The sequence below is a fragment of the Gadus chalcogrammus genome, chromosome 16 (assembly GCF_026213295.1).
Source record: "Gadus chalcogrammus isolate NIFS_2021 chromosome 16, NIFS_Gcha_1.0, whole genome shotgun sequence".
NCBI lineage: Eukaryota > Metazoa > Chordata > Actinopteri > Gadiformes > Gadidae > Gadus > Gadus chalcogrammus.
The window spans coordinates 3,203,003-3,217,012 of NC_079427.1; the positions used below are offsets into that span (position 1 = coordinate 3,203,003).

The 14,010-nt window shown below is 45.5% G+C and overlaps 2 protein-coding genes across 2 annotated transcripts; one reads left to right on the forward strand and one right to left on the reverse strand.

Moving 5' to 3' along the window:
* The first annotated feature begins 443 nt into the window (after nucleotides 1–443).
* Nucleotides 444–2,742, forward strand: exosc5 (exosome component 5). Its single transcript, XM_056612331.1, has 6 exons — nucleotides 444–576; nucleotides 877–990; nucleotides 1,534–1,655; nucleotides 1,936–2,076; nucleotides 2,184–2,273; nucleotides 2,538–2,742. Exons 1-6 carry the CDS (start codon nucleotides 474–476, stop codon nucleotides 2,631–2,633), a joined length of 666 nt encoding a protein of 221 aa, XP_056468306.1. The 5' UTR covers nucleotides 444–473; the 3' UTR covers nucleotides 2,634–2,742.
* An 846-nt stretch (nucleotides 2,743–3,588) lies between these two features.
* On the reverse strand, nucleotides 3,589–10,700 carry tmem91 (transmembrane protein 91). Its single transcript, XM_056612330.1, has 3 exons — nucleotides 10,305–10,700; nucleotides 7,639–7,785; nucleotides 3,589–5,974 (listed from the first exon to the last, which is right to left on the reverse strand). Exons 1-3 carry the CDS (start codon nucleotides 10,698–10,700, stop codon nucleotides 5,819–5,821), a joined length of 699 nt encoding a protein of 232 aa, XP_056468305.1. The 3' UTR covers nucleotides 3,589–5,818.
* Nucleotides 10,701–14,010: the final 3,310 nt, after the last annotated feature.

Consider the following 14,010-nt stretch of genomic DNA (forward strand, 5'->3'; position numbering starts at 1 on the left):
TAATCTGATTAGTAGACCATCGGCACTTTATTCAAGCACAACAATGGGCTTTCAACGTTAACTAAAATGATTTCTCATGTTCCTATTTTTTATCCATCCATTTATCCAGATAGCTCCCTTTCTTCCCTTCTTTCTTTCATTCTTTCTTTATGTTTTCTTTCTTTTCTTTCTTTCTATCTATCTGTCTATCGATCGATCGATTTATCTGTTTATCTATTATAAATAGTTTTATTGGCATAAAAAAATGACATTGACATTGCCAAATCACTTGAAACTTTGGGCGTAGGAAGACTTGCAAAGAACTACCTAAATGTAAAAAAAAACGAACTCGCTAGGCAAGAAGAAGCCAAAGCGACAGACCGATCAGATTTGGAACGCAGCCGTAATACATTTTGTCTGACGTCACTACTAAGCGCCATATTTATAAAAACAGAGCACGTCATCTGACGTCGTCGTCAAATCTTCGCACCACGATGGAGGTCTGCAGCTCAGATGGATTTAACGTCACATTACGAGAGTTTGGCTGCGAACAGTGTCTACTATCCAGACCTGATGGCTCCTCGTCTTTTATCCAAGGTGAGTCCTACATTTACACTGCAAGAACGAAGTTATCTCTGGTGGCAGCCCATATAGAGAGCCCTAAATGTTCTTGTGTTGTGATGTGTTGACGCTATAAGTCAGCTCCCATATCATAAATGAATATATTTGTGTTACGATTTATTACGATCAGTACTGATCAGGCAAAATCAGTATTGTTTCTATATCTCTAGACATAGTGTTTTGTTTTTCTCAAATTGGTCTGTAGCTCAATCTCTGAAGGAGACGCCAATCTAATATCTCTCTTCCTGTCTAACCTGTGCGTGCGTGTGTGTGTAGGAGACACCAGTGTGTTGGCTGCTGTGTACGGTCCAGCAGAGGTGAAGGTCAGTAAGGAGATCTACGACCGAGCCACCCTAGAGGTCGTGATACAGACTAAAGTGGGGCTACCAAGTAAGGAGATTAAATAATAATAAATGAAATGTAATGAACAGTTAATGTGGAAATCAGTGATGTTGCTATTGTGGTTCATGATCACCCATAAATTGGTCACAGCAGTGGAGCAAATAGATGGCGGGATTGCCACAATAAATGTTTTGATATAACTAACCAAAAAAGTATGTATACAAGCCTTCCGTGTCCATTGTGTATTTCATGAGACATGTTTGTAGTATGTCACTTTGCATTGGTATTGAGGAGATGGTCACGGCATGAACAAGTTTGGAAGGCCCTTATTGAAATCAACCATGTCCTAAATCTAGACCGGTAGATATAGTTTTACAGAAGTCTCCGTTCCTCATCAAATCGTTTAACGCGCAGCCATCTCTGTCTTCATGTCAATCTTACCAGCCGGTTCTGAACTTCCTCTGCCAACTGTATGAAATAAAGTTGTTTTTAACGTAGCTGAAATATTCTGCTCAACCGATGCACGGCACTAGGGAGAGCCAGCTGACACTTTTTCCTTTCTGAAGAGAACAATTTGACACTTTGTTTCAGGTGTGAAAGAAAGGTCGCAGGAGCAGTGCGTCCGCGAGACGTGCGAAGCCTCTCTGCTCTCCTCGCTCCACCCGCGCTCATCGCTCACTCTCATCCTGCAAGTGTTGCACAATGATGGTTCTGTATCCTACATTCAGTAGCTGGCCCAGGCCCCTGGTTTTGTTTCTGTTGCTTTCTCCTGTGTTGTGCCTGTTCATACATGAATAACCACACCGCATTACTCTTAATTGTGTCATGAGTGTAATGGATTAAGGCTGCTCCAGCCCATTCATATCATTATTTAGGGGATGCGGACTGTGGTTGTGCATGTAGCCATTTGGTAGATATTGTTCATGTGCCTGTGTGGGAACAGATGTTCTCCATCCATCGAGGACAACATGGTATCCTTAACCCTCTGTGCAGCTGTTGTCATGTTTCCTGAACGCTGCCTGCATGGCATTCATGGACGCCGGGCTGCCCATGAGCTGTCTGTTCTGCGGCGTGACGTGTGCCATCGCCAGGGACGGGCAGGTCATCACAGACCCAACAGCCACACAGGAGAAGGTGGACCTACAGTACACCCCCCCCCCCCCCCCCCCCTCCTTTTAGGCTGACCGTGTGACATCGGATCGATCAGCTCTTTATTAACTTATCTTTGACTGTTTCTCCAGGAGAGCCGAGCGTTGTTGACCTTTGCCATCGACAGCACGGAGCAGAAGGTGTTGATGTCCTCCACCAAGGGATCCTTCTCCGTCCACGAGGTAGGGCGGTCATTCCAAACTCTTTTTGAATGAAAACATTCTGCCCTTAGAACTAGCAGTGGTCCTGAGTACACCTTCTGTTGTCATTCTTTATGTTCGGTAGGGACAGCAATCGGTATGGATCTCACAATATGATATCGATTTTTAAGTAGAACTGACTATGCTTATTGCATAAGCAATAAATGAATTGGAGATGTAAATGTAATCAATAATAAATCATTGTGATTTTTGACTATATTGTGCGTTCTGGATCTGGGTTCCCAGCTCCAAGAGTGTATTGCCATCAGCCAGATGGCTTCAGAGAAGATCTTCCAGTTCTACCGAGAGTCTGTCCAGCGGCGCTACTCCAAAACCCTCTGAGACTGCCGGGAAAAACAGTCTTTCTTTGTACAAACCTTTTTGTTTTAATAAAATATTCAACAGTGTTTCATGCTACAATTCTCGTCCATTTGCAGTGAGCTTTGTCCTTGGTGGGCAGGATGTGATTGTGTGTTTGGGAAGAGGGTTGGAATGAGGGGAATGGTGGACCTTTCATTTGGTCTGACATCAGGGCTTTAGGGTCTCAGATAGACACCCAACCTTCCCAGTGGTCTGCACAGCCTGGTAGGAGCGGATCTATTCATTATGGGTGGGAATCTCTTGGCACCTCATGATTCGATTCTGATTATGAGGTCAACTATTCGATTCTGAAGCGATTATCGATGCATCTCGATGCAATTTTTTTTTAATGTACTTTTCCATACGTGATTTTCAAAAATATCCATCTAGGTTTGTGACTCAAGAGTTTGCTAATCACTTCCTACTTTTGTGATGATCATTAAAGACATCAACAGATGAATTAACTTGTCTAATATTTCATAAGAGAGAATGCTTTTGTCACAAATATGACTTTCTAAGAACAATGCAATAATCAATGCAGCTTTCATTATAACACTATGGAAGCATGCAAAAAAAAATTTGTGTCTGGCTGTGAGTTTGTGCGCATGCTATGCATAGGCTGAATCGCAATCGTGTCAAGACAAATCAGATTGGCCAATACACACTGAAGATAAATTCAATTTTAAAAATACAAAAATGATCCCTCTCTAATCTTCTGATTATTAATTTATCTGCATCGAGACAGAATCGTTCTAGCGAGAATCGCGATGCATCGAAGAATCGATTATTTTTCCCACCCCTACTATTCATCATATATCAGGGTGGTCAGGTCACTATTCAAAGGGATCGATTCTGAAATGACTTCTAGTGGCGAATGAACAATGCACCTGTTGGTGTGTCATTCCCCTTAAATTAACAGAAGCAACAGCACCTTAGAATGATTATGAACCCTTTCTGACACATGCATTATCAAAAGAAAATCAATGTCTGAAACCAAGTGCATTTATTACGTTTTTACACATTTTTTTTGTATTAACATTTTAAATACAAGGAAGCTGAGGTGGAAGGTGTACAGCATTGCTGATATAATGTAGGACAGTTAGTGGCCGTTCACCTATTGGGGTTGGCTTGGTGTTCTAACTGAGTGCTTCACATCATACACCCAACCACCCATTCTTTCTTTATTTAGAGCTTTAGTTTGACCCCATATTCTCTAAGGCTAGAGTTGTCTCAATAAGCATTTAGAATGTTCATTGTGACTTTTAAAGTGTCTATTTTACCAACAAGTGTGATGTTGATTGAGTCATTTCAAACCCATTCAAACTACCATATTGTGACATTAGGTAGGTGTGTCCACCCACTAGCTTTTGAAATGGCTTGCCAATCAACAACACACTTTCAGCTAAATAGGGCCCCCGTTTATTGTACCGGCAAAGGAACAGGTATTTGACTGGTGTGTCTAACGTTATAGTGTGAGAAGCTTGTGGAACGCCCTGTCCAGCAGTGTCATCACCAGACTCAAAAAGAGGTTAAACCACAGCATATCCACAATGGTGGTAGATAACATGTAGACGGAGAGGAACCACAGATTGTTAAAGTGTTCATACAGATTGTAGATCTTCGGAAGCAAGTCTCAACAGCTGTTCTTAAGATGTTTTGACAAAGCATGGTTATTCATAACAGCGTAGATTCCATATCTATAAAACTATATTATATATCTAAATATAAAATATCCTGTTATAGCACGATATCATGTTTTTTGTCCTGTCTGAATTTCCTTGAGGAGGTTTGTTTTGTGGTACATTGCGGCCAGAGCACTCGGATCCAGGGGGACGTTCATGAAGCACACAAAGCTGTTCCTGCAGTCGAGCAGGGATGCAGATGAAGCTGGGAGCAGCAGCGTAGCAGAGTGCAGACTCACCATGCAGTATTCGCTGAGTTCACCGGGACTACAGCCGTTGCCGCAACAGATCATGCATGTAATGGATGCCGAATGCTTAAACGTCTCGTCCAATCAGACGGAGGGGAGGGCGGACGGGGATAGTGGATGTCAGCAATTCTTTTTTTAAAAGCGCCTTGTCCGTCTTTTTCTTAACAAAACGCATCCAATGGAGTGTGTCAGAGCGTACCATGCATAGACTAGGCTTATTTTCTTCAGAGGATTCCATCTTAGAAGTTGAAGGCGAGAAGGAGAGAGGGCGTCTCGCTCACTGCCTTTTAAAATAATATCTCTCTTCTCCTGAGATGTCTTCCGCGATCAGTACTCGTCTCCAAGGTTCAGCTCCCAGCAACATAGTCCTCCTTCATCACATAGTCACCACACCATGCTTTCCATTCAACTCTTATTCCTTGCTTTTCCAAATCTCCCGTCATATAATAGAATAAAGTTCTACTGTATCTTACCTTATTCTTTTGGCACATTTCTATTTACATGGTAAACAAACAAAACCTATAAATAGCAGTGGATTTAAATTGTCTTATTAAATGTAACACGTTTTTTCAGGTACTCTGTAGGCCTCTCACAACCTCGGAAAGTGGGGCAACCAGGAGCAGTGATAGTGGCCTGGTCGGGACTGGTCCTTAAATCTGCAGCCTCTGTTACATTGCACACGACCACCATCGTCCAATCACATCATTCCAACCATCAACGTCCAGTGAGTGGTTTTTTTTCGTGCTATCTACAACGTTGTGACCCGTGTTTTTGTTCTTGCAGCTGAAGTCTGAACATGAACTAGGAGGAAAGAAACACATCCAAAGAAAAATGACAACATGCACGAAATATAAAGGTTTGTAGGCTCTTGATTAAGTCCTTCATTGACCTGGTAAAACTGCTTTGACGGACAGGGCTTCTGTAGTTTTGAGTTATAGATTGCAATAAACGTCTCAGGTACTTTGAAACCTGATGATTTGTGATGGTTGTATGTCCAATGAGTCACCATTGAGTTGAACCATGATGGATGTCAACCAGATCTCAACTCCAGTCGCGTTGTCCGATTCCGGTCCAGGTTTTATGTCTGTAAAACATGTACCATGCCAAGGTCCAAGCAGGTAGACTGAATCAAGTCAATTCTTCATGTGTGTCACAGAGAGAGTCAATGTCATTGGTGCATAAAGGGAAATACTTCTTCCTCCACCCTGCGTGTCCTTCCGCCCGGCCTTAGGCTGCGTTAGGGCGGTTTGACGGACAGGTAGGAGATGAGGGCAGCGATGGCGCAGATGTAGGTGATGATGCCGAACACAATGGAGAGGACCGAGAGCCAGAGGGCGTGGCGCGATGCAGCGGTTGCTCCTTCATAGTCGCCTTGAGCAGAGGCCCTGTTGGTCTGGGGAGAGAGGAGGAGGGGAGGTGAAGACAGGAGGAGGAGGGGAGGTGAAGACAGAAGGAGGAGGGGAGGGGAGGAGGGGAGGTGAGGACAGAAGGAGGAGGGGAGGGGAGGAGGGGAGGTGAAGGCAGGAGGGGAGGTGGGGAGGTGAAGACAGAAGGAGGAGGGGAGGGGAGGAGGGGAGGTGAGGACAGAAGGAGGAGGGGAGGGGAGGAGGGGAGGTGAAGACGGGAGGGGAGGAGGGGAGGTAAGGACAGAAGGGGGAGGGGAGGGGAGGAGGGGAGGTAAGGAGAGAAGGAGAAGGGGGAGGGAGGGATAAAAGGGGAGGAGGCCGCGGTGTGGAGGGGTTGAGGAGAGGGAGGGGGAGAGGAGGCAGGGGCAAGGGAGGAGGAAGGGGGAGTGTAGAGGGGACGGAGGACGGCATGAAGAGAAAGAGCGGAAAGAGAGAAAGCTTGTCATTAGTTGTCATTTTACTCAAAGGTTTCCTATTGTGTTCTGATTCCTTTCTAGCGTTTGCCCTCTCCTCTTAGGTAGACGTATCGGAAATCAAACCCCTCCTCCTTGTTCTAACTCTAATTATACCTTAAAAAAACGAGTGAAGAAACTCTGCTGCAGGTTTATGGTTAGCTCGTCCCCCCCCTCCACACACACACACACACACACACACACACACACACACACACACACACACACACACACACACACACACACACACACACACACACACACACACACACACACACACACACACACACATAGAAATGATAATAGATCAACCTACAACCAAACAACTTAACGGACTGTACCAACTGGTAGGTTGGACTATGCATCATAAATCTTTGTGACTTTCGGTATTTTAACAAGACACTTTTATCGCGAGTGACTTACAATGAATTCCGAAACCTTTCATCAAGGAGCATGTTAGGGCATCTGGCCCAGTGAAACTCAGCAAGATGGGGATCGAACCTAGATGCGTTTTGTCTGGAACTACCTAACCAGTAGACTACCTACCTCAGTAAACCAGGGGATAATTTGGAGAGATAACCAACCCTACTCAGAAACACAGCCCCTTGCTGTAGGACAGAGAGGGCGGATCAAAGTCTGGGCTCATTCCCAAGACTGTAAACTAACAAACACCCCAGATTTGATGGGACTGTACGCTCTATCTCGGCTCCTTGTTCTTTCCCTGGCTGCTTTGTGTGGCTCTGAGGTATTGGAAAGCTCTGTCGCCATAATCCTACAAATCTGTAAAAGGGGTGTAATCCCATAAACCCAAAGCAATTCCATAATGTCGAAGCTGGAACCATCCAGATACCCTCACCTTAACCTGATGTAATCTATGAGTGGTTCAGAGCCACACGCACGGACACATAGACACTCACGTGTCAGTTTCATTTGTAGTTGATATTAACACTGAATTTCAAAAACCTAGTAATTTGACAGCGAGATAAACACCATCATCATCATCATCAACATCACGATCATCACCGCCATCCCAACGACCACTAAATAATGATAATAAACATCACAACAGAGACATCATCTTCATCATCATCCTCATCATCCTCATATTAATCCTCAAATTATTAATCCTTATCGTAATAATCATCATAACAGTCTCAAAGCATGGTGCCCCGTGTTTTGCCAGCGGTGGGGTGCAGTACCTTCTGTGACAGGTAGAAGGCAGCGATGCCAAGTGGCCAGAAGCAGCAGAGCATGGAGAAGAAGGAGAGACCGAGGTGGTCCTGGGGGATCATCAGGGGGAAGTCGCTATCGCTGTCCGACTCGCTGAACTCATCGCTGGACGAGTCCTGTGGAGCACAGGTCACACGCGATCAGTGTCACACGCGGGTCACACGCGATCAGTGTCACACCAACGACGACATTCACACCATGGGCATTTTGGATCAAATGGAATCTGAAATAGTTTTATGTACTTGCTCTCTGGTTTGCTTCTTTAAACAAGAAATGAGGAACAACCTTAGTTTCTGAATCATTACTCATCATCAACATCATCGTTGTCATCGTCATCATCATCGTCATCGTCGTCATCGTCATCGTCATCATCCTCATCAACATCCTCATCATCATCCTCATCCTCATCCTCATCCTCATCATCATCATCATATCATCATAACCAGCATGACCACTCCACTATCATCTGGTACTGTCAACCTATGTCCTTTGCTGGTATCCCAGAAAAATGTAATCTGAAGACTGAATTACATGTGTAATTGTCATTATAATTTCAAATGTCAGCAATTATCTGTAATGCATTGCAATAGAACAAAGCTAAAACATAGAATCAAAGGGTGTTTCAATTCATGCTTATTATTATACCTTTATCTGTTTATTTGTTTGAGAACTTATTTATCTCTGTGTTGTTTACGTCCTAGGAGATTCTTGCCTGTAAAACAATGTGACTGAATGGGGTTATGCTGGATGTACGCAGCTATGCTGACCACAGGCAAATCATGACTCATACTGTTTGTTTTTTTGGTGTGTTTGTTCGACCACTCGGTATCCCATCTTTTAAAAAGCCTTCCAAAATTCCCTGCGTTTGAGATTAAAGTGGAAAAGAGTTCGAAGAGCATGACTTTAGAGATTAGTTCACAAGGTTATTGTGACGACTTGGCCTTTGTTTACTTCACGGGTCAGTCCTTCTGTTCTGGAAACACTATCTAGGTTAGAATAGCACAGTAGACTGTACCAACTGGTAGGCAGATCTGCCAATTGTGTATCTGGTTGGACACTCTTGCGTCCGGGTGGATGCGTTGTCAAACGCTAGATTTTTATGTGTTGATAGCTCTTCAATGACACACATAATGGAAAAATGGGGCCATTTAATAATTTTGAATGGGGCCATGTAATCATTTTTAATCTGCGAGGGTCGTCTCCGCTAGTCCGGGGTTCACATGCTAGTCTGTGATCACCCTATTGATCCGCTTCGTCTTATAAATAGCATCTCTGCTGCAGAATAGAGAGCAACCTCAGCTGTAGAACACAGAGGAACCTCAGCTGTAGAACAGAGAGCATGTTATCTACATGTGTTCAAGGTTGATGCCAGGTTACATTCCCACAGAATCCCCCCCTGCAGTGGCGCGACCCTTGTGCGTTGTACCTTTGACCTTTCAATGGAAACCTTTCAAGACTACGCTTTAAATGGCTATTTTGATTTGATGTGTTTTAATGATTTGTTTGCTTGCATGTGTGTGACGCACGCATGTGTGTGTGTTTTTGTGCGTTTGTGTGCATGCATTATTTTATGCATGTGTGTGAGTGATGTGCATGGCGCTTATGAGGGTTGTCTGACCATGCGATGCTAGGCATAATCCAGACATGGTAATTATCATGCACAAAGCCTTCATCATCGCAGACAACGATTCCTTTATCCTTGCTGAGGGAAAGCATTCATTCAACAGCAGCAAAGGCATTTGCTGTATATGCCATACATTTCATGTGCCATGTACTTTGTCAATATGCTTTTTTTAGGAGTTCCCCACCCCACATTTTCAGGTGAGATTTGAGAAGCAGATTTCTCTTCCTTCCTCCACAGTGAGTCACAAGATGGGGATCTTTGTTATTTTTGTGAAAGTTGAGTCCTCCTTCCGAGTTTCATCTCCGGCTCTTCCCCTTTTCAGGATTGTGATGCAGGAGTTTAATGCACTTGGTGATTAAGAATTAATCTGACGTTTAAATACGGAATATCTATTGTCAAGGGAAATTATAGAAACCACCCTAAATTACATTTTTTTAGAAGATTACGATAAAATGCTTTGTTGAGTTGCTGTTTTATCAAAACATTATGTAACAATATTCTGGTATAAAACGCATATTGTGCTTATCCGAAGCTTGGATTTATTTTGCCATGGATGAGCACATAGGGGTTGGGTTTTCTGGCCCGAGGTTGCTTACAGGTATCTGTTGATGTTGGGGATTGAACCTAAAACTGGGTCGGCTTAGCTCAGGAGGTAGAGCAGTTGTCTTGTAACCGAAAGGTTGCTAGTTTGATCCCCAGCTCCTCCTAGCTGAGTGTCGATGTGTCCCTGAGCAAGACACTTAACCCTAACTGCTCCTGACGAGCTGGCTGTCGCCTTGCATGGTTGACTCTGCCATCGGTGTGTGAATGTGTGTATGTATTAACCGATATAAGTCGCTTTGGATAAAAGCGTCTGCCAAATGCCCTAATTGCAATTGTAAAACTTTTTACCTGAGTCAACCACTGTGACCACTCGACCATCCTGCCCCCCACATTTAACTTAAACAATGTTTGGCTTTTATTTTAATAAGGCTTTGCGTTTAAGGGGGGGGGGGGGGGGGGGGGGCATACCTCAAAGTCTGGCAGCAGGTCCTCCTCGTCGCTGTAGGACAGACTCTGGAGGTCCTGGGCCTCTGCCAGCAGCTTCCTCTCCAGCATGGACCCAGGGTGGATGTCCACGAAGGTGGTCTCCAGGTAGTCCTTGTTCAGCAGGGGTTCTGCTGGACCCCAGAGGCCCGAGGGGGGGTAGCAGGACTCCAGGTTACGCGGTAGGGAACAGGGGTCCAGGACCTGCTGCTGATGCGGGTGCTGGAGGTGGTGGGTGGGCCCACCGCAGTAACCCCTCCAGGCCAGCGGGGGGTAGACCCGGTCCTCCTCACAGCGCACCAAAACCCCCTTCAGGAGTCCTCGGCCCGGGTGGGGGCTGTCCCCTAGGAGAGGGTGCTCCAGGTCGTCCTGGTTGTCCATCGTCCTTGATAGCACTGCTGCTACTACTGCTATGGGAAGGTGGGCCAAGTCATCCACCAGCCAGAAACAATCTATAAATCAATGTGCCAAGCTCTCTCTCTACCTCTCTTTGTCTCTCTCTCTCTCTCTCTCTCTCTCTCTCTCTCTCTCTCTCTCTCTCTCTCTCTCTCTCTCTCTCTCTCTCTCTCTCTCTCTCTCTCTCTTTAAATCGTCTCTCCTGGTTCACGCAGAAGCAGCTGGTCGGGGGATTTAGTGGCGCGCCGATAATCCATGCTTTAATCCAATTCTTTAATTTTTCCCTTATTGAAGGCCTCGCTCTCAAGCCCGCAGATGCAGACCAAGACCATGGCGAAGTGGCAACGCCCTGCTCGCTCTGCTGGAGCCCAGTCCAGGGCTTTTCCCCCCAGCTCGGTCGCGTCTGAACAGATCCCAGATCTCGTCGTCCTCTTACTCAGTTGTCACAAGCGGTTTGTTCCGCTGCTTGTCCTCTCTTGTCCCATTTCAGTTGACTGAGTGCATCAGCGTTCATGGGAAAAATACATTTATATCTCTGTTCTAATATACTCTGGAAATTATGATTTGGACGACGTTAGGCCTTGAACAGCCAACGATAAAAGGTTCAGCTTTCTATTTCGGGACAAACCTTCAGGGTTCGTTCATTTAGTTCCCGGCTTGTAAATCATGTCAGCACAGATATTTATCTTCAATACTACAACTGTACTAAAAAACTGAAGTGAGAAGCGAACAGATTCTTTACATTTGTAGTCTCTAAAGATTGGTGATCTCTGATTCTACCCGGGTAGATTTAAGAATAGGTATTCAAGAGCCTGGGTTGAGGCGGACTAAACGGTGCCATATCCAGGTGTTGAAGATCCCAGAAAATGGTCTGTTATCCTTAGGGTTGTATCCATCATCAACACGGAGTATGGTTGCTGTGGCTACCTCAGGGAGGCAGTTGCTATGACTACCGCAGGGTTAGCCGTTGCTGATGAGAGAAAACAAAGGTGGACTGGATGAATGATGAATGGATATGATGTCGTTTGCTGGGGTCTCAACTCTGGGGGCGTGTATCCTTTAGGGGTCCTCGTCCACAGAGGGTCCCGCCTGGTTTAATATATCGACCCTCTTTGGATGCAGAGTTGATCTGTTCTGAAAAGGAAGCAAGATGTCGGGAAACATGTTAGAAACACTGGGAGTCCACAACCCCAGCCATGATCTGCCCCACCTTACACACACACACACACACACACACACACACACACACACACACACACACACACACACACACACACACACACACACACACACACACACACACACACAATCACTTCCTTCTCTAAGGTGTTACCACCTGTATTCTGGAGGTGGATATTTTCTGAAGACAGTGTCTCTTAATAACTCTTTACCACCGACGTAGGAGGGAGTGTGTGTGTGTTGTTGTTTTTCCCAAAAGACCATTATGACCAAACTGCAGAATCAGCAGCATGAGGTGGAGGGGTTGTAGGCCTACTGGTGTGTACTGTTGTGCGTATTGTGTTGTTAGTGTTGTCTGGTGCTGTATGCGTTGTGTCTTGTTGTTTGGGTTGTGTTCTGTTTATGTTGCATGTTTTCTCTTTTTTTCCTCCTTCTAGAACTTCTGAGTGTCAAGAGAGGCCGGTTCTCCCTGGGCCTTCAGAAGAACTTCCCCCTCCACAAGGGCTGACGTTAGGTGATAGGCACCCCACAGACTGTGTTGGTTGTGACTGTACTTCGGTTTACGTTGATATTTCTCTTGCTTTATTCTTTACATAAAGTCCTTATGAGAAGCTTCGGTCGGGGGCAGGGCATCTTGTTTGTGGTATATTTCTAAGTCCATTTTTGTTTTTGTGTGTCTGTTGGCCTTTCAATACATCCAATCAGATCGAGGGATGAAGGCCTTGTTTTACAGACGGAGACAACATTATCTCTAAGGCTCCCATCACTTAAGCCCAGGTGGTTTAACTCCTCTCCAATCACACACCTCCGTCCAGAGGCAGCGTTGGCTGGACAGCTCCCGGTAACCCACATCACCGTGGAGCAGACCTGACGATCATCGCTTGGTACTGGGAAGCTACCACTAGGTTCCTAAAACCACAATTCAAATAATATATTATAGATTAATGCTATCCATTCGATTCAATTGCGATCTATTATATTATATTAATTACATTCCATCCCATTCCATTATACTCGATTCCATTCCTTATTTATTCAGTGGTGTGGTACTGTTGCCTAGGAACCCTGTCAGCATGGCGATGGGTAAACAGCTAGCGGTGTGTATTTTTATCTTCGGTTTAACGTGGATCGAAGAGTACGGCAGAGGAGGAGGAAGAGGAGGAACAGGAAGATGAGGAGGAGGACAATAAAAGGGTTGAGGAGGAGGAGAGGGAGCAGGAAGCCCGGGAGGAGGGCCGGGAGACTCGTTTTTAGCTAAACACGATAATAGGGATTAAGTCGGTACTTTAATGGACTGGCAAAGGACGGATGTGTCTTATTGTCTTAGAGCCGGGAGGGCTGGATGTAAACGTTTACCCTGGGTAATCTCCAGGATGGGTGGATGGGTACATTGTGGGGGATGGATGGATGCTTAATGATGGTACATGATGGTCATAACTGCAAGGAGAACCAACCCAGACAGAGCAACACGGTGCAGACAGCAGACGTACAACAGAAGGAGCTGCTCATTCTGTGGTCTGACGCGCGCTTCCTTTATTATTAACCAGGAGCAGGACGGAGGAATGGTGTAGGGTAGAAGGCTGCAGGGAGGAAGGATGTAGGGTAGAAGGCTGCAGGGAGGAAGGATGTAGGGTGGAAGGGTTTAGGGAGGAAGGATGTAGGGTAGAAGGCTGCAGGGAGGGAGGATGTAGGGTAGAAGGCTGCAGGGAGGAAGGATGTAGGGTGGAAGGGTTGTGGGAGGAAGGTTGTAGGAAGGAAGGATGTAGGAAGGAAGGATGTAGGGAGGAAGGATGTAGGAAGGAAGGATGTAGGGGGGGAAAGATGCAGGGAGGAAGGATGTAGGAAGGAAGGATGTAGGGAGGAAGGATGTAGGGTGGAAGGGTTGTGGGAGGAAGGTTGTAGGAAGGAAGGATGTAGGAAGGAAGGATGCAGGGAGGAAGGATGTAGGAAGGAAGGATGTAGGGGGGGAAAGATGCAGGGAGGAAGGATGAAGGAAAGAAGGATGTAGGGAGGAAGGATGTAGGGAGGAAGGGTTTAGGGAGGAAGGATGTAGGAAGGAAGGATGTAGGGTAGAAGGCTGCAGGGAGGGAGGATGTAGGAAGGAAGGATGTAGGGA

Excerpts from the sequence above, each read along its gene's own strand:
- exosc5 (XM_056612331.1), top strand. The coding sequence starts at position 474 with ATGGAGGTCTGCAGCTCAGATGGATTTAACGTCACATTACGAGAGTTT. Across the intron at positions 1,656-1,935 it reads TGTTGCACAATGATGGTTCT|CTGTTGTCATGTTTCCTGAA; the intron begins GTATCCTACATT and ends CCCTCTGTGCAG. Across the intron at positions 2,274-2,537 it reads GATCCTTCTCCGTCCACGAG|CTCCAAGAGTGTATTGCCAT; the intron begins GTAGGGCGGTCA and ends CTGGGTTCCCAG.
- tmem91 (XM_056612330.1), bottom strand. The coding sequence starts at position 10,700 with ATGGACAACCAGGACGACCTGGAGCACCCTCTCCTAGGGGACAGCCCC. Across the intron at positions 7,786-10,304 it reads ACCTGCTGCCAGACTTTGAG|GACTCGTCCAGCGATGAGTT; the intron begins GTATGCCCCCCC and ends TGTGCTCCACAG. Across the intron at positions 5,975-7,638 it reads CCTTCTACCTGTCACAGAAG|ACCAACAGGGCCTCTGCTCA; the intron begins GTACTGCACCCC and ends CTCTCTCCCCAG.